The 18388-nt window shown below is 43.4% G+C and overlaps 1 protein-coding gene and 1 pseudogene across 3 annotated transcripts in view; one reads left to right on the forward strand and one right to left on the reverse strand.

Moving 5' to 3' along the window:
* Window positions 1–18388, forward strand: part of WWC3 (WWC family member 3) — a 457878-nt gene that overhangs the window by 232900 nt on the left and 206590 nt on the right. For all 3 annotated transcript variants that reach the window (XM_085622192.1, XM_085622194.1, XM_085622193.1), the window contains one exon: window positions 13391–13540. In XM_085622192.1, coding sequence (XP_085478318.1) covers window positions 13391–13540 — 150 coding nt within the window. The remainder of the gene's footprint in view (window positions 1–13390; window positions 13541–18388) is intronic.
* Window positions 4546–5124, reverse strand: LOC146805043 (non-homologous end joining factor IFFO1 pseudogene; annotated as a pseudogene).

The following is an 18388-nucleotide window of genomic DNA, read 5'->3' on the forward strand; positions in this document are numbered from 1 at the left end:
TTATGATACTACAGGAAAATATTGTTCGGCTTTAGTGCACATTTTCTTGTTGCACTGATAACGTTAAGAGTAGACCCTCTCATGTTACTAGTGCAGCCATTTTTCCATGTACATTTTAAATGTAGACCTACCTATACTTCACAAGACAGGGCTGTTTCATGCCTGCAGTGATCGTTTATTCCCCCCAAAAACCCATTATGATTAGGGCTCCTGGTTTTATGGTAATTATATTTTTGTCATTTCCGTCTATTTATCCATATTCAATTTTTGTATATTTTACCTGTATTTATCCATATATTTTAGGTTTTGTGAAAAAAAAGATGAAATGTGTATATTTCTGCATTTATTTAACCAGTTAATGTGCACTCTTGTTTGAACGCCTGACAAGTTTCAATGATATAAACACACACAGGTGGCAAATTATGCACGTGCAAGAAATATGTACATTTTAGTATCATGGTTATGCAAATCTACTGCTGTTTAAGACTCTCTACTAAAATCTCTATATTTTTTAACCCCCTTGCCTGTCAATCCGCACAACTATTGGCCTGGCAGTCATGATTGGCAGCATTTAGACTCACTCAAAAACAACCGTATTTCCGTTTTTATCCACATTTAAAAATAAATACAGACAGAAAAATTAATAGTTTTCTGTCTGTATTTATCAGTATAAATCAGTAAAAACAGAAAACCGTGAGCCTTCATTATGATTTACAGAAAATAAGCAATCCTTAACTAAATATTAAAAAAGGTGTACAAACACTCAAAGAATCTGGGAATAGCTTCACACAGCGGGTGGATCCAGCTTGAATCAAACTTGGTGCTTGCTTTTCATACCACTGCACCCTCAAACCCAAATATCCTTCTTACTCCTACACGACTAATATACCACCCTGGCCTCAATAAAAAATGTCCCTAATATTGCCATTCCAGGTTTGCAAACATGGCTCATCGCTAGGCTGCAATCACTGAAATCACAACACTGAGAACTATAGTACACACAGATGAAAAAGTAATGTCCATCTGACAAGTTTGTTCGCCTTACTATTGGGAAGGCCTACAAAGCAGATCTCACTGCACCTGTAAAAGCACTGAAATAAGTAACATTTTATGGCCAATGTTTTTCAGCTTTTCCTCTTCCCACAGTGATCATGTTGTATTATCTCAGACTATATTACACCATATAGAATGTAAATATTTCAAACTGTTACACCTATATATTTAGGCTTCGTAAACGATAAACAATCCACATGCTCCTGGTACATACTACATGTCTATTTGCAGAAATACCCACACTGTTGAGTAATGCAGATAAAAATCCTACTTTCCCCTTTTAATCGCCCACCCCATATCCATACAGGAATCACAGTACTTGTATTACTCACCCCATAGCATTATATTCCCAACTCACACTAGACGGTCAACTCTGTGTACTTCATAGAGGCAATTGCTCTCACACAAACCCCACTCCACCCTCACATCTACCTTTTATATAGATCACAAATTATTGTGATGCCTGTTGTCCCCTTCTTAGTCCCTTTCTCATGCACGGTTGTCTCACCTTCTATGCCTGTTCTTGTTTCTACTAATGTAGTGAGTAATGATGCATGCTCTACCTACTTATAAATAACTGCTTTTCACACACTACTTCATATCCTAAAAATGGTTCCCCATTGCATGTGCTCTGTCAAAATACACACCACTCATGTAAAATGGGACATTTGTCTAAACCTTCCTGAACCAACCATTCTTTTCATAGCAACATCATGTACCCCTATAGAGCTGAACACTTTGGTGCACTATTTAAACAGGGTCATGTTACCACATCTTGACCTATCACATTTTCATAGTGTTCTTTAATTACTACCCGTATAAATCCTTCATGGCCCACTGGCTGGCAAGCACAGCCATGTACCAACTTTCAAGCTTGAGCGAAGGAACAGACACGTGTGACCCATACATTTCTCTCTGACCTACCTGCAGACAGTGTGTATTGGCCGCATAACAGACTCGTCAGGCATTTTGATTAATTGCTGCAAGTTTTGGCAACTCTGCCCACACAAGAGATCCACAGTTATTTTTAAGGCTTAATTTTAAGAAAATGTTAGTGGAAAATAATTGTAAAAATCACGAATGTAGCGAATGTCAAAGCACAGAGTGCATTTAAAACAAGCATTTGCAATGCAATAGGTCTCGCAATTGCGAGATTTTGACCTATTGGCATTGTAAATAACAATGCTTTTTATTTATGTGTTTAAAAAACCGGCAATAATAAAAGGCATTGTTATTTTCCACTACCAATAGGTCAAAGTTTCAAAAATGCAAGACCTATTGCATTTCAAATTCTTGTTGTTTACAAGCACCCCATGCTGGTTTTCATGTTAATAGAGGCCACGCCCTTTCTTTAGACGAGTTGTCTAAATAAAGGTCTGTGGTTGCTATTAAAGTAAAAGGGCGGTATGGAGCGCTTTTACTCAAAAAAAGTGTTTGTCAAGTTGACAAACAAATGCTTTTTTTTTTTGTAAAAGCGCCCCGTGAATGCGCCCATGGTGCGCAGAATGTTGCAGGAAAGCATGTCGTTGCTGCAGTAAGAGAAGCTCATGAAAGAAAATAGTGCTTACAGAGTAAAAAAGACATATCGTTTAACAACCGAAGTAAAAGGGCCAGTCCTCATGGGAGGTTACAAATGAAGACCGCATTTACGAAGGACAATGACACAAGTCAATGACCAATATGGGCGGAGAGTCGGCGGGGCCTCAAGTCCATCCTCCATTACAGCATGCCTCGCAGAGCAGCGCATTAGCTGCCCAGGCTTGACCTAAAAAGCTTGTGAGCGTGTATCAAGCACAGAAAGGGAGTAAAGAAGAAAATAAGAGAAAAGGCGAATGAGATAAACACAAAAGCCATCCAAACTTGATTGAGATAGTACCGACTGTGGAATATGGAACACAATGCTGGCTTTCGACAGCTGGAGCAGTCTGTAGCGAGACTACAGAAATTCAAATACTTTTTTTACAATTTTGTTTTCTTTTACAACTCTGCTTGATCCTGTAAGCTGGGAATATGGTGCTTTTAGCACAGCAAAAATTTTGCAGATACCATTTTTAGTGGGGAGAAAATCCTTTCTAGCTCAGAATCACCACCCACCCGACGTCTTTTTTATTAAAAACTCACTTCGTGGAAAAGTAGCTTTCGTAGTAGACCTACACTGTTCGACTAGAAGTAGTAAAGAAACAAGTTAGCAATAGCCTGAGGTTTTTGGTAAATACTGCTATTCGGAGCGTTTGTTACTACACCAATACATTAACCAACCTGCAGTCAAAGAGCACACCCATAATTATCCATCCTCAAACTATCATCCGTGGAAGGATAAACTTCAGTATCTCAGAAAAACAGGTCCGGGGAAGATTCAATACAAGGGTACGAGGACTGGCCAGCAAACTACCATTTTCACAGACACCAGTTTATTTCCTTTTTTTTAATAAAAGCTTCCCAGCTAAATTTACGAATATATGTCCCTTTAAACATGCTTCCAGAGTAGTAGAGATACAGCACTGGCACTTTACACCCACCTCCTAAAAGGAACAGGAGAAGGGGTAACCAGAAGTGCAAGCTTCACACACGCAACATGTACAGCACACGAGGCAGAGCAAGTTCCACCATAAATAAAATTGATAGTGCATAGACAGCAGAGGCGGAGGCTTGCCTCAAGAGCAGGTGAGATACAGAACTGGCACCTTACACCCCACTCCTGCAAAGAACAGGAGAGGGGTAACCAGCAATGAAAGCTTCCACACACACAATGTGTACACCACATGGCGCAGAGCAAACTTCTGCCATAAATAAAACTGATAGCGCACAGACAGCAGAGGCTCAGGCCTGCCTCAAGAGCATGAGAGATACAGCATTGGCACTGTACACGACTCTCCTACAAAGAACTGGAGCTGGGGTAGCTAGCACTGCAAGCTCCCCACACACATGTGCACCACATGACACAGAGCAAGCTTCCGCCATAAATAAAACTGTTAGTGCATAAATGGCAGAGGTGCTGGCCAGCCTCCGGAACAGGAGAGATACAGTACTGGCACTTTACAGGGAGGGACAGCACAGGCAACAGAGCAAGGCCCCCTCGTACACAAATAGTGGTAGTAGAAGTACAGACATGTTCAACACTTTCTTAACCGGTACTGGGATCCTCACAGAATAGACCAGAGCAGTGCAATCTTCCCTGGTATACACAGAAGTAGTACTGAAACGAGCAGTTGCTTTACTTTGTGGTAGTGGGACTTGTAAACGGTACTGAGATCTTCACAGAATAGATCAGAGCAGTGCAAGCTTCCCTGATATACACAGAAGTAGTACTGAAACGAGCAGTTGTTTTACGTTGTGGTGGTGGGGCTGGCCTAAAGCACGCCTGCTATCAACGTGGCATCTTACCACTGTGTGTGGGCAGTCGTAGCCACCCTTCAGTACAACTGAATAAACGAGCATAATACAGATAGAACAGTTGGCGGATCTAGGCGCTCTTCACACTGTCCGGGACTCTCACCTCCTTTTGTACTCGTCCTGTTCTCGCTTCACTTTTCCCAGCACGTTGTATAGCGCCCTGATCTCTGGCATGATGGTGTCGATCTGCACCCCTACTCCGGGGTGCACCCACGACACCCCGGGCCCCTGCACCAGAGTCTCGGTGCCGGTGCCGACTCGCCATGTGCTAGAGTAGGTCAAAATGGATTCCGGCATGAAGTGTGACGAAGGCACTGCTGCCTAGGGGGTTGACGAGGGAGGACCCCCAGGATGGCAGGGCGATCCTAGGGGTGACTCCAGGGGCCTCCCGCAGGGCAACAAGGCTGACGTGCGCCCCAAGCCTGGTGTGCCGATGCCGCCAGCGGAGCCAATGGCCAGGCCGAGCGGCCAGATGGGTCCCACGAAGCCGGTCTGGACCGACTGGTCCCGGGTGAGAGCGCGCCGGTGCCGACCTTCGTCTAGCGCCTGGGCCAGCTGCTTCTCGAGGAGCTTGTTGCGGTGCTCCAACTGGTGCACTTTGGCCAGGAAGCAGCAGAAGCGCAGGTTGAGGGTCTTGAGGACCCTGATGTTGGAGCCCAGGTTTTTGCAGAGGGCCATGGCGGCCTGCGGAGGTCCCGGTGGGCTGAGGAGCTCCTCCGAGCTGTAGTCCTGCAGCTAGTACTGGTGGTGCTCGTCCTGCGTCTGGTGCTGTTGCTGGAGCAGGAAAAGGCTGGGGGGGGGGGCAAGCCCAGCAAGGGGTTCATGGTCAGGCCAAGGACGGGTCCCGGGCCTAGGGGATCTGGGGGACAGCAGCGGAGAGCTCGGGCATCCTTCTCAAGGCATCAAGATGTGATGAGACATCATGGGAGAGAAGTCAGGAGGAGGGAGGGAGGCAGGCAGAGAGGCGGAGGGGAAGGGCTGGAGGAGAGGGTGCAGTGCATACCAATGCTGAGGGAGGGCGGGTCCAACGGAGACTGCAGAGGATGAGGCTGAGGAGGGGGTGGCGAGGGAGACAGTGAAAGGGCGAGAGTAGAGGCAGAGCTGAAAATTGCCGGTAAAGATCGTAAGCTACAAAACACCATTACTGCTGAGACTGCCGCAATGTTTAACAAACTGTAACTCCGCTAATAAGAACAACAACGTGCACACCTCCGGCCAGCGTGTGTCTGCCCAACAAAATAGTGCTTACCGCCTACATATCGAAGACAGTGTAACGCCGCAAACAAACCATCCAGTCCGGATGGGCCCTCTATAAAGGAGACAGGGTGGTAACAAAGAAGCCTCATTTTCAATCAGAGGCCACTGTTTAGCATAAACGATGATGCCAGCCAATGAGCATGATGGGCGGGGCTTCAACCCCACTTCTGAAATCTCCTCTATTACAAAAAGCCTCGCAGAGTGAGCAGCGCATGTGCACTGCAACGCAGGTCTGCGAGACCTAAAAACAAAAGACCACATACTACATGGTGCATTCATTAAGCACCAAGGATTTGCATCTTGAGAATTCATTGTTGTCATCACATTTGTACCTGAACTGCATCTGTTTTTCTAGTCCACAAAATGGCTCGTCTCCGAGTCTTGGCCAAATTATGTCTTTGTACAGATGGTTGTAAGAAAATGGTCTTGATGCATCTCTGCAAGGAGCTGCAAATCGCTCAGTGAGGGCTGTGAACACTATCCATTTATACTATCCAAACCATTTTTTCTGAGAAAAATAAACCCTTTTATCCATGATGTCAGGTGAGAGAAATATTGTGAGAACTCACTTGTATATTCATACTAAAGCCTAAGCCACTATTCCTTTTCCTAATCACCATTTATCTAAATTAATACGTGTGTGTGTGTGTGTGTGTGTGTGTGTGTGCGCCTGTGTGTATATATATATATATATATATATATATATATATATATATATATATATATATATATATATATAATGATTTAGAAGCATATTATCAGATGTGTGATAAATGTACTACACATTGTTGCATGATGTGGAAAAGAAATGCATCATTATTGCGAAACAGTAATAACTTATATGGCCTCACTCCTCAGTGAGCAAGTAAACAAATGCAGCATATTGGGGTACTCCAAAAATATATATGAGGCAAATTAAATAGCCTATCCAGTCACCCTTCCACATCTTCAGTCACGGTCAGTTCAGACCTTTCTTCCTAATCCCAGGTCTTTAAACCTTTTTTTCAAAACATTAACAACTTTTTTTCTGCTTGAATATTCGCATCAGCCCTGCATTCTAAACACTGCCCTTGATTCTTCTCTTTTATGCAGTGGTTGCTGCTCCATTAGGGCAGAGGAGCACCACCACCAGTAAATAAAACAATAATAAAATGGGATTTAAACCCGTTTTATTATAGTGTTATTTTAAACCCCTGGACCCGGCCCCAGGACTCTGACAAGTCTTGGGGGCGGATCCAGGGGGTGACATTGCTGGCTGGGGAGTGGTGGAAAGTCCCTTCACTGCGCATGAGGTGCTTGGCTAACCGTCTCAGGCCAGCCAAACCCCTCATGCACAGTGAAGCGCTCTCCAGCTGCATTGCTGGGGCTGGAGAGAGCAGGCACAGGCTCCCAGTCTGCCTGGGAGCGCAAGTTGCCAATGCTCAGGCCAATCCTGAAGCTGCTCTCATCCGGGAGCAGCTTCGGGATCGGCCGCAGGGCAGGCTTGGAACCAGTGTCCAGAGCCAGAAGCAGGAAGATCCGATGCACGGGATATTGTGGTGGGGGCAGCGTTAAGGTAAGTGTATTTTTATTTGCCTTTTTTTGGAACCAAACCCTCCCTCCCTCCTCCATACTCCCTCCTTCGGCCCGGCTCCCCACTTTGGCAGGGGACGGGCCGCTACTGCTTTTACGTGTAAAAAGCTGACACCTTATTTTGCCTTTAAGCGAAGGCGGGGGCATGTCCACATTGCTTTCTAATACAACCATATTGTGGTCAGGACATGACATCCTTTGTGTATGGAAATATTCCTTCATGTGCAAAGACAAATTGTAACCATATATCAATAACCTTCCTTTGTGAAACACTTTCTGGAAAATGTAATTACTGTTTCGGTATGTGGACTCCTGTCAAATTCTTTTCTGTTGTCAATTAGTCAGATACTTTGTAGTTACTACTACATAGTGTTGTCCTGCAGTTAACAATTAGTGGATCAACAAATTCAGTGCCCACTTTTACCCATGAGACATATAAATTTGACTCTGCTCATCTCCGTGACACCTGTTAGCATCTTGACCATGTGTTGTGGTTCCACCTCTTTAACTTTCAATGCCCATACATAATCCCCAATGTAAGTCTCCAAAGTTCTGTGTAGTCAAATGCTCCCCCAAATATCCCCTATGTGCCCTCCCTTCATTATGCGCTGTGGTACAGCTTGACTAACTTGTCTCCTTCAAACACCAAATATTATCGCATATAATTTCAACATAGCTTCCCAGTATCACCTCAAAGCTTCTGAAATGCTGTCCTTGGCAGCTTATCCATTCCTTCTCCGCACTTCCCCGATGGCTCTCTATCTTTTTAATGTATACCATCAAGCAGTTACATTATTATTAGTGTGCTCCACAATTATTCCCCTAGAGGTTAGCTGCAGTCCCTGCTAGCCTTGTTGAGGTCTTACACATGCCTTCTCTAGACCCTCCAACCAGCCCGGCATGACTCTCCCTATTGGAACAGCAGGAGAGGATGATTTACATATGACTGGTTCCTCTCAAAGGTGGTATGGTGGACAAAAAGGCAATTGATTGGATTGTGGCTCTACTAATTGCCAGTGGCTGAAATGAATTCAAGCAGTCCTATCACTTGCCCTAAGTGTGACAAAGTATGCTCAGGGATGGGTCCTTTGCTCACTGTGCCACAGGACTCAAGCTGCACCTTACTGATGAGGCCAAACTCAGGCTAGGTTTGCTTGTGTTGTGTTCAGGGGGTCCTGGCAAGGAAGTTGAGGCTGGGCTAATCCTGTTGGTTCAGGACATGGGTTGATTTGTACATGGTTTATTCCTCTATGGGGTGGCATAGTGGTCAAAAACCTGGATGGATCCCGGCCCAAAGTAAGTACCAGTGGCTTATATTATTTCAAGCTTAGGGCTTAGAGCTGCTAATGGGCGCACTAAATCAGATCGGCAGGGTGCAAGCACATTTGATAACGGAAGGTCTGCTAGTCGGATCGATTACTTCCTGGTGGATATTAGAGTTTGGAACAGTCTGAATGACATGTCCGTAATCGCACGGGACGAAAGTGATCATAATCCCTTGTGTCTAGAGTTACTTTTATCAAATACCCCTAGAGAATCCAAAACTGAGGGGGGGAAAGTAACTCTGGATATCGTCGCATCAAACAATATGCGGCATGTCAAATGGGATAGATTCATCGAGAAGGTGGAAATCTTGGATGACCTCAAGAAAACTATCATTTGTGAGGTGGCCAATTTAGGCCCTAAATCAACTAACTCCGACTTCCATCTAATTATGCTCGAGGCCCATAACATCTTTTTCACTAAACTCCAAGGGTTTTTCATGAAACCCCCCAGTAGTGGAAAATTCATCAAGGGTTGCCCACCTGAAGAGGGATGGTTTAACAAATCCTGTAAAATAGCCCGTAAGAACTTGAGTGTTGCTCTGAGATCAGGAGTAGCGGAAGATGTGAGATCAGCCAGGAAGCTTTATAGGCAAGTTCAGTTAGCAGCTAAGAAGGACTGGGATGAGAACCAGTGGCAGGATCTGAAACACGCATGCTTGGCTAAAGACCAAAAACGATTTTGGGCCACATTAAAGTGGGGCAGAGGTGGCTCCGCACCCTCCCCACAAAACCATGTGGCAAAAAACCAATGGGTTGAATTTTTTAAACCACAGTATGCTTCTGTTCCATCCGCAGAAGAGCAACCACTTCCCCCCACTGTTTATTTCCAAACACAGGTGTTTTCAATTAAAGAGGTTAACCTAGCTTTGGATAGTATAACAGCGGGCCGTGCACCGGGAATGGATGGGATACCTGCGGATGTGTTTTTAACTGATAGACTATCTTGGTGCCAATACTTTCAATGGCTAGCTAACTCAGTGGCCATGGGTGCACCCATTCCTTCTTCATGGAAAGGGGCAGAAATAATCCCGGTTTATAAAAAGGGTGACAAATCACTCCCAAGTAATTATAGACCTATTAGTCTTATAGACTCAGCAACAAAACATAATAGGTCGGTTGGTACAAAATAAACTCCAATCTTGGGTTGAGGATAATAACATCTTGTCACCATATCAAGCCGGGTTTAGACCTTGCACCAGCTCTATTGACCAAGTTTTTTACTTTCTAGCTCTTTACTGGAGGAACGTGAAGTTGTCCAAAGGGACCCTCTATGCAGTCTTTATAGACCTGCGATCAGCCTTCGACCTGGTGCCTCGCTCTAAACTTTGGAGGGTTCTCGCCCAAGCAGGTATGGCCCCGGAATTACTAACCTTACTCGTCCGCCTACATCAGAACAATTATGCACAAATTAGATGGGGAAGCCAGGGGGAGGTGACGGACCCATTTCCTGTTGAACGTGGTGTTCGGCAGGGATGCGTCCTGGCACCTACATTGTTTTCTTTATACATAAATGGGATAGTCGACTACCTTGGCTGTTCCCCTACTGATGCCCCTATTCTGGCAGGATCCAGAGTGCCTGTTCTCATGTTCGCGGACGATACGTTGTTGGTTTCACGAACCCCAAGCGGATTGCAGAAAGCGTTAAACATATTCGCTAATTTTTGTCATGATCGGGGCCTCGAGATAAATACCTCTAAAACTAAATTTATGTGTCTAAACCAACGACAAAATTTTAGAGGAGTGATAAAATATAATGGTATTCCATTGGAGCAGGTTGAGGCTTTTACATATTTAGGAATATCGCTTCAGCACAATATGAAAATAAAGTTCCACCAGCTCGCAGGTGCAATTATTTCCAAGCACAGATCTTCATTGACTAAGCCAATTAGGCCTGCCTTGGAAATCTATAATATGAAAGTTATTAGTGCATCGCTGTATGGTTCGGAGCTATGGGGGTTTGCAAATTTAAGTGGCTTACGGCTGGCTGAAAATAAGTTCCTACGCAGCCTAACAGGTGTTCCTCAAAGTACCCCAATGATCCCACTAAAATACGATCTAGGGAGGAAAAAAATTGAGGATCTGGCGCAATTACGTCCACTTCTGTATTGGCGGCGGATCATGACAACGCCGGAACTTGAACATTATGCTAGTGCCCTGAAGGACATTATTAGGGCTGATTGTTTTCATTCCATTACTTGGCTTAAAGAAATTAAGAACTTGCTTATAAAACTGGAGCTAGGGTATTTATGGAATGATATAAACGGTTCAAGTATTCCATCAAAGTCAATCCTCAAGAAATTGTATTGGGATATGACCCTGACATCTGCCTCTCGTGCTGGCCAAGGCTCTAACTTGACTGGCCGTTTCTTTGATATTAAATTTTTACCATCCTGTGAGGCATATTGGGATATTATAGAGAGGCCCATGGACAGGAAACTGTATTTCCAGTTCCGAATCGGGTCTCTCCCTGTAAAAGCTTTTACCCACAAATGGTCAATCTCCAAGGATGATAAATGTCACCACTGTTTAGACTTGGTTGAGGATGCTGGTCATTTGTTGTTTGTGTGCCCGCTATACACTGCCCCCCGCCACAGATGGATAAAGCCAGTATGCCTAAATTTGGGAACACGTAGCTATAAGGAAGCTCTAAGAATTTTAGAATCTGATTGCACCCCCTGTTTGGCAATCGCTGTTGCTAAATTTCTGGGGTGGGCTTGGATATTACGCCTTCGTGCCTTGAAATCCACTGAAGCTGATCAATGAATGTTTTACCACCAAGAAATGTCTATTAATTTTATTCAATGTTTGATCTTTTAAGATCTTTTATCCATTGATGATGTTTTTATCTGATGTTATCCGCCAGCATAATGATTTAATGTATTTTTAAGATATTTTAGCTTAGTATTTATGGAATCGCTAGGATGTACTTGCTTTTATGACATGCTGTCGAATAAAGCTTTTGAAACTTGAACTTGATTATTTCAAGCAAGCCACCCATCTCGATTCGTTTCTCAGTTCGACACCCGGCTGACAACATTCAAAGATGTCTTGTGTTCGTTGCTCGAATCTCATTCCCAACACTTTTTTAAAGGATTGACTGCTCATGCACACATCAGTCTCTTTCCATGAACATTTCATTCAGCCTCCTAAAACACAGGGGTTGCCTGCAAAACAGCTTTTTTAAAGTCATCTCATTTCCATATCAAAACTGTTCCCAACTGCACACAAAATTATCACATTTTTACAAAGCACTTGATAGGAGGTCTCTGTCGTTGCTAAGCGCCATAATTTAGCAGTCTTCTCACCCAATTTAATGGTACTCAGTTTACCACTTTGTGATAATTGCTGATGCTTGGCCCCCTTCCCTATCAGAACCATTGTTCACCATCTTCTTGTACTTTCCTACTCCTTCCTTAAGTAGGGTTGCCTTGCACACATATCACACTGGTTGCATTGTTCGGCAAGCACATCTCATCCCCTGGATGCTCTCTGCCGCTTTCTTGTCTGCTAAACATACACAATAACCTGTAGCTGGTCTGATTACTTAGCTGTCGACGATACCTGCCCAATGATTGGGATAGCATATGTAAGAAGTACTTTACAAATTTGATACAAGGGCTCCATGTCAACTAACCTCTAGGTATTAGAAAACCCATACTTTGACATCAGCAGTCTTCAAATTAACAGGCAGGTGAAAGCGATTCATGTACCCACACACACTGCTACTCTGTCATTGAAACCTTTTTCTTCATATAAAACGTTCTCCATTTCATGGCAATATTGTGGTTGGATACAATGTGCTTCTCTAATTGTCTAGCTGATAAGAGTTCAGACACATGCAAAGTCATCTAACTAGCAACTTTGCCTAGTTCTAAACTTTTCAAAATCTTCGACATAAAAATACCTGGTTTCGTGGCCCTACATGACAGCGGGACACTGTTCATCCTGCTTGGGGCAGCAGGTGGACTTGTACTGCCTTCCATCTGTCCCTTGCGCCGTGCTGTGAGACCCTATTGCCCACCAAAAGTTCTCCACCCCTTTGCCCCAACTCCCATTACCTCGCAAGGTCCAGTTTTCGACACCCATCCATACTACTCAGCTTAATTCCCGGAAAATACCATCACCTTTCCACTCTGCCTACCCCCTTCTAGCATCATCTCGCTACTAGGCCTGCCTCCACCTTTTAACTGTTGCCCACCGGGAGAGTAGGCGGCTCGGGCACAACACAATCCTCTGCTCCTGGATGTTGAGCTCCCTCTTCCCGTCAGTCCCCCCACAACTTTCTATTCCACACGGTATGTGATGTGTTATATATTATGTTACCGTGAGGGTATCCAGACGATTGAGCGGTTGTATAGGCGTGTGGTCCCCACGGCACTATTCAAAGAGCCAGGCGTTTAGCTTCTTTCAGAACTCCAGAAGTGAGGAGAAGGCTCTGATATGTTGAGGGAGGTCGTTTCATGAATTGAGTGCGATGTAGAAGAATGAGCGATCTCCTTCTGTTCACGCGTGGGGTAGTGGGGATGCGAGTGAAAGTGAGGCAGAGAGTAGGTGTTTGGCAATCCTGGTGGAAGTATATGTGGCTGTTCAGGTATGCTGGTCCAGTGTGTGTAAGGCTTTTATGTGTGCGCGAGTAGCCTTCAATCTAGAAACACTCAAATCCCTAATGTCATAATACCTTTCTCAGCTATAGTGTGTATTTTTGAGAAAATATATACTAATTCCATACCTAAAAATATTGCAATCTTGAGCTATAAATGTACTCAAAATATGGGTGTTTTTTGTTTCAGAGCTTGGCTAAGATAACAGATGGATTCAGGAACAGTTGCTCCCTCACGGAATCTCTGCAGGATCTCCAGCAGAATTTCAGCACGCTCAGCAATTCCACTTTACCTCAGCAGTACTGCGATGCCTTCTGTCAGACTGATGTCATTGGAGAGGTATGTGGCTGGTTGCGGTGTTTTAAGTACTGATGCTGTGCACTGGTGAATTGTTTTTAGTTCTTATTCATTTATTTTTTTTCTTACTATGTGGCACACGTCAAAACATTGCCTTGCAAAACATAGTCTTTTAGGCTGTGAATCAATTTTACAAAATATCATTGTAAGAGTTGGCAAATAAATCTAAAATGAATTTTTCAAGATATCCAAGCAAAGGAGTTTCATAATTACTAACTGTTCCCTTCCATGGTGCTCTATAGCTGACATTTTCGTTTATAAGTACACACTGTTAATACCAGCTTTAATCTCCTTGATTTTGGGAATGTTGACAGTCTGAGTCAGACCCTTTGAAGATTTGGCACTGTGACCCGAAGCAACCTCATACGCTAGCATTTAACTCACAGTGCCATTGTACTGGATTCCAGTTCTACTTAGGGCTTTTTTTCTACGTTTGCTCTCTTTTTGCAGATGAGCAGTGATCTGCAGAAAGGAAATATTTATGGCAACTTATTTATTTTTAGCATTCTTTAGGTTATTCTAGAAAAAATTAAATCTCTGCGTGCTTTTACACATTGTGAGCTACAGTTAGTTTTTAATCTGATGGGTATTAAACAGATTCTAATATATTTTGCAACAAATATGTAACTGCTTTTTGGGCTGTTTAATTTTACTCTACAGGCTCTGATTTTATTATCCATGTTTGCAAACATCCAATCTCTTTCATATGATAGAGTAACACACCAAGATTCTAGGTGGTTTGTGGGAATGGTGACAGTGTGGTAAGGAACACAGTAGCGCCTGCACACATAAGGAGTTCCCCTATGTTCCAGCTTTCTTTGGTCTTGTTCCTCTCTATATGGCCACAGACCTCCTCAGTGACTCGAGGTTGTATTGTATGGCAGGGGGTGCTTTATTTCATATATATATCACACTGTTTTTCTCCAATTCCAACTATGATTATGCCGCTGTTATCTAGGAGGGCATTTTTGCTGTTACTGGGATCATAGTTACTTTTTTCCCCTTAAAATACAGCACTCATGTTTAATTCTCAGTTGTATAAAGTTCCCTCAAGCATGCCTCAATTTAAGGCATTTCCATGTGATTGGTCTTTTTATTACCTTCACATAAGCAGTTCATGGCCAGGTCAATTGCATTGAGCCTTCCCTTCAAGCTTCCTTCCCCTGCTCTAACTCAGATGATTACTGCTCCCAAATTGAACTCACAAAAAACCCTCCTATTTCATCGAATGCATTGTGTCTGGCACTCTGGGCATATAACTGATCACCCTAACAGAAAGATTTGAATTTTGTTAACAGCCTTTCCCGTTTACATTTATTGTCTGATTATTAGCTCATCTACTTTTTTTATTGTAATTTCTACAGTTTCAAGTTATCAATCCTGCTTCCCCCATCTTCTTGCTTGTCTAACTCCTTTTTTCATGCACTAGCAGCTACACAAGACCGGTTGAGTTGATTATCAAATTGGTGATCTTTTGTTGCCACGTAAGCTTAGATCCACAGAGGCGAATTGTGATTTTGTATGGGAGTTTAAACCATATCGAAAAAACATTGGGACTTGTCTATAGCTCTGTTAGTGATAAGCTGCAATTTTTAACATTGGGACTTGTCTATACCTCTAGTAGTGATAAGCTGCACTTTTTCAATAATATTTCTAATATGCTACCTAAATGGCCACAGACTGCTCTAGTGCCAGGAGGGAACACTAATTGTGTATTACATGTGACTCTAGATAGATCGTTCCACCCCCCTCCCTGTCAACAGTACAGCCACATGGAGTGGCAAATGAATTTGCAAATGGCTGGCAGATTGGTGAATAGTAGATTTATGGAGGCATTCCCACCCTCAACTCCAGCAATATTCCTTTTATTTCTCAACAAAGAATTTTCATGCGGCTCTTTTGAAGTATCGATGGATCTCCCATCATTACCTTATACATGGAACAGGCGCAGTGTCTGGGTAAAACTGTCATGCATAACCCATTGATCCTTAAATTCAGCTGGTGTATACACCTTTCGCCAAGCCCAACTTTGCGCCTTCAGGGAGTAGTATTAGAAGACACTTCATTTAGGGAATCCATCAAGGAAACCATCAATAATTTCTTCAGTGATAATCAGGGAACATCCACAACCTCACTTATTAAATAGGATACATTGAAAGTAGTAATTAGGGGCTACTGTATTGGGGAAAATGGTACAAGAATAATATATGTTGGTCTTGACTTTAACGAAACTGGAAGGTCTTTCCAACCTCTGGACATGATGGTTATCAGTCATCCAAACAGAAGACCAGAACTCTTGAAACTACAACAGGATTATCCTACATCAGTTGACAGGCTAGGCTGTCTAGATTACAAAAGCTATATGGTGCAGCAGCACAAAGAGTGACAAATTGGTGTTCCTCCTGGCATGACTATCCAAACATCCTTCAAATCTCTGTGGGTACCCGAATAACAGAAGAACCAGAGAGGGTAGTACAGGACCAGGTAGGTATTAACTAATATTTTAGAGTTTTATAAATATCTCTATAGAGATGTGGAGGCACCCTTATTGAGTACAATACAGAATAATCTGACCGGAGCAGGTTTGCCAAAGGTCACAAGATAAGCAGTGCAAGTACTGAAAACTCCTGTCACTGAGGGACAAACCTTCTTGCTCTTGATTTACATCAGCTCGGGGAAAACCACATTCACTGACAGATTACCCCTTAGGTTCTATTGCACACATACAGAACTCTTGGTGTAGCAATTTAGGAAAGTGTACGTAGCAGCCTAGGAAATGGTTGCCCTCCCCCACTAGAACAAGTGAAGCCTTGATCCCGATTTCGAAACCAAGCACGGATTCCATGAACTGTCTTTCCAATAGACTGTTGTCTATGCTGAACCTTGACTATAGGAATTTAAACAAGGTCCTTGCGCTCAGTTTGAGCCCCCATATGACCTCACTGATACATGTGAAGAGATTGGCTTTATACGGGCGAGTACTACAGCAATTAAACTTGGGCGCCTTCTACGAATAGTAGACAATACATCTGTGTAATCATACCCAAAGGCTACAGTTCCCACAAAAAATTTAGAAAAGGCATTTGATTCTTTCAGGTGGAAATTGTTGACTGAGGTTCTTCAGCACAAGTGATTGGGGGAGAACTGAATTGGTCGATCAAACTCATTTTCTAACACCATGGCCAGTGTTAAGACAGGAGAGGTGATTTCATTGTCATACACAGTACATCATGGTTGCCCATTGTCTCCTATGCTGTTTGCCTTGGCCATTTAACTTTTTGCAGACATACTACACAGAGAAAACAGAGCAAGAGGAATCTATCTGGTAGATGGCCTGTATGTGTTATGATTATACGCAGATGATTTACTAATGTTTTTGAAAAATGGGCAAGAGGAATTTGAGCCCACAATAGGCTGCATCAAATAATATGGGAAGTTATCTGAATTACGGGCTAGCTGGTAAAAAAAAAAATCAGTGTCTTCTTGATATTACAGAATACTAGAACCGGAGTTCCTAGCTCCTTGCGACAATAGATGGAAACCACATCGATTTTTAGGTTGAAGCCTACCAGACAGCACAGCTGTTTGCTTTGCGTATGGCATCCTGGGGGCATTTGGAAAGCTTCCCTGGGAATGCATTCCATTTATTGATTACCATTGACTTTGTGGTTTGTAACTCACATTTGCTTGCTTTTGATTTGCTGGCTTTTTGTTTTAGGCTATCCAGCTTGAGTTTGTTACTTCTGTTGCCCAAACCGTATTTACTGTATTCTTCCATCCCTACTAGATTTCTGTAAACAAGCCTTTAAATCTTGGGCTTATCTTGTCTCATTTGCTGTGCATTCAAAGACAGAGCTTACATGCTAGGCTCTGCCTTCTAGAGAGCTTGGTGTTTACTTTTCTTCTTCTGACTTCAAAGTGAGAGAGTTTATGCTACAATCATGCTTGCTATTGGGAGTGTGCTTGAGGAAGGCTGTACAATGTTTTTTTCTAGCACACAGCAACATTTAAATGTCTGTAAATGAACTGTACAGATATTTCAGAATATATCCGCATTAGAAAAACACAAATGAAGCACATTTTTAGTAATTTTGAAGTGTGGTGAAAACAAATAATTTCATACGTTCAAAACAAATCAATACACTAGGTGATGACCTTTCCACTCATCGTTTGTGTGCTGTTTAATTTTATCAGTAAAACTGTATGTCTGTGCAAATGTAATGGTCATTTTAATTAAAGATATGTTGTCTGTAATGGCAGTATGCTACCACACAATGCACACTTCACTTTACCCTGCTCCACTCTAGTCTGCAGCACTCCACAACACTGCAGTCTACTATGCACCTTTTCACACTATCTCACTCCACGCCTCCCCACACTGCGTTGCTGTACTTTACTCTGCACCACTCCACTTTATGCCACTCAACTCAGCAACACTGCTTACTCTGTCTATGCGAACTACTGTGTACCACTCAACTCCACTGCACTCTTTGCCAACCCACTCTAAGCCACTCTGATCTCTACCCCACTGTACTCTACTGTGCACCACTCCACTCTATTTCGGAACAATCTAATTGGCACCACTCCACGCCACACGGTGCCACTTCACACCACAGGATGCCACTCCATGCCCACGATGCCTCCCCATGCCACAAAATGCTACCACACGCCACCCGATGCCACTCCACGCCACCCGATGCCACTCCACGCCACCCGATGCCACTCCACGCCACCCGATGCCACTCCACGCCACACTATGCCACTCCACGCCACATAATGCCACTCCACGTCAAACGATGCCACTCCACGTCACACGATGCCACTCAGAGC

The sequence above is a fragment of the Triturus cristatus genome, chromosome 8, assembly GCF_964204655.1.
Source record: "Triturus cristatus chromosome 8, aTriCri1.1, whole genome shotgun sequence".
Lineage (NCBI taxonomy): Eukaryota > Metazoa > Chordata > Amphibia > Caudata > Salamandridae > Triturus > Triturus cristatus.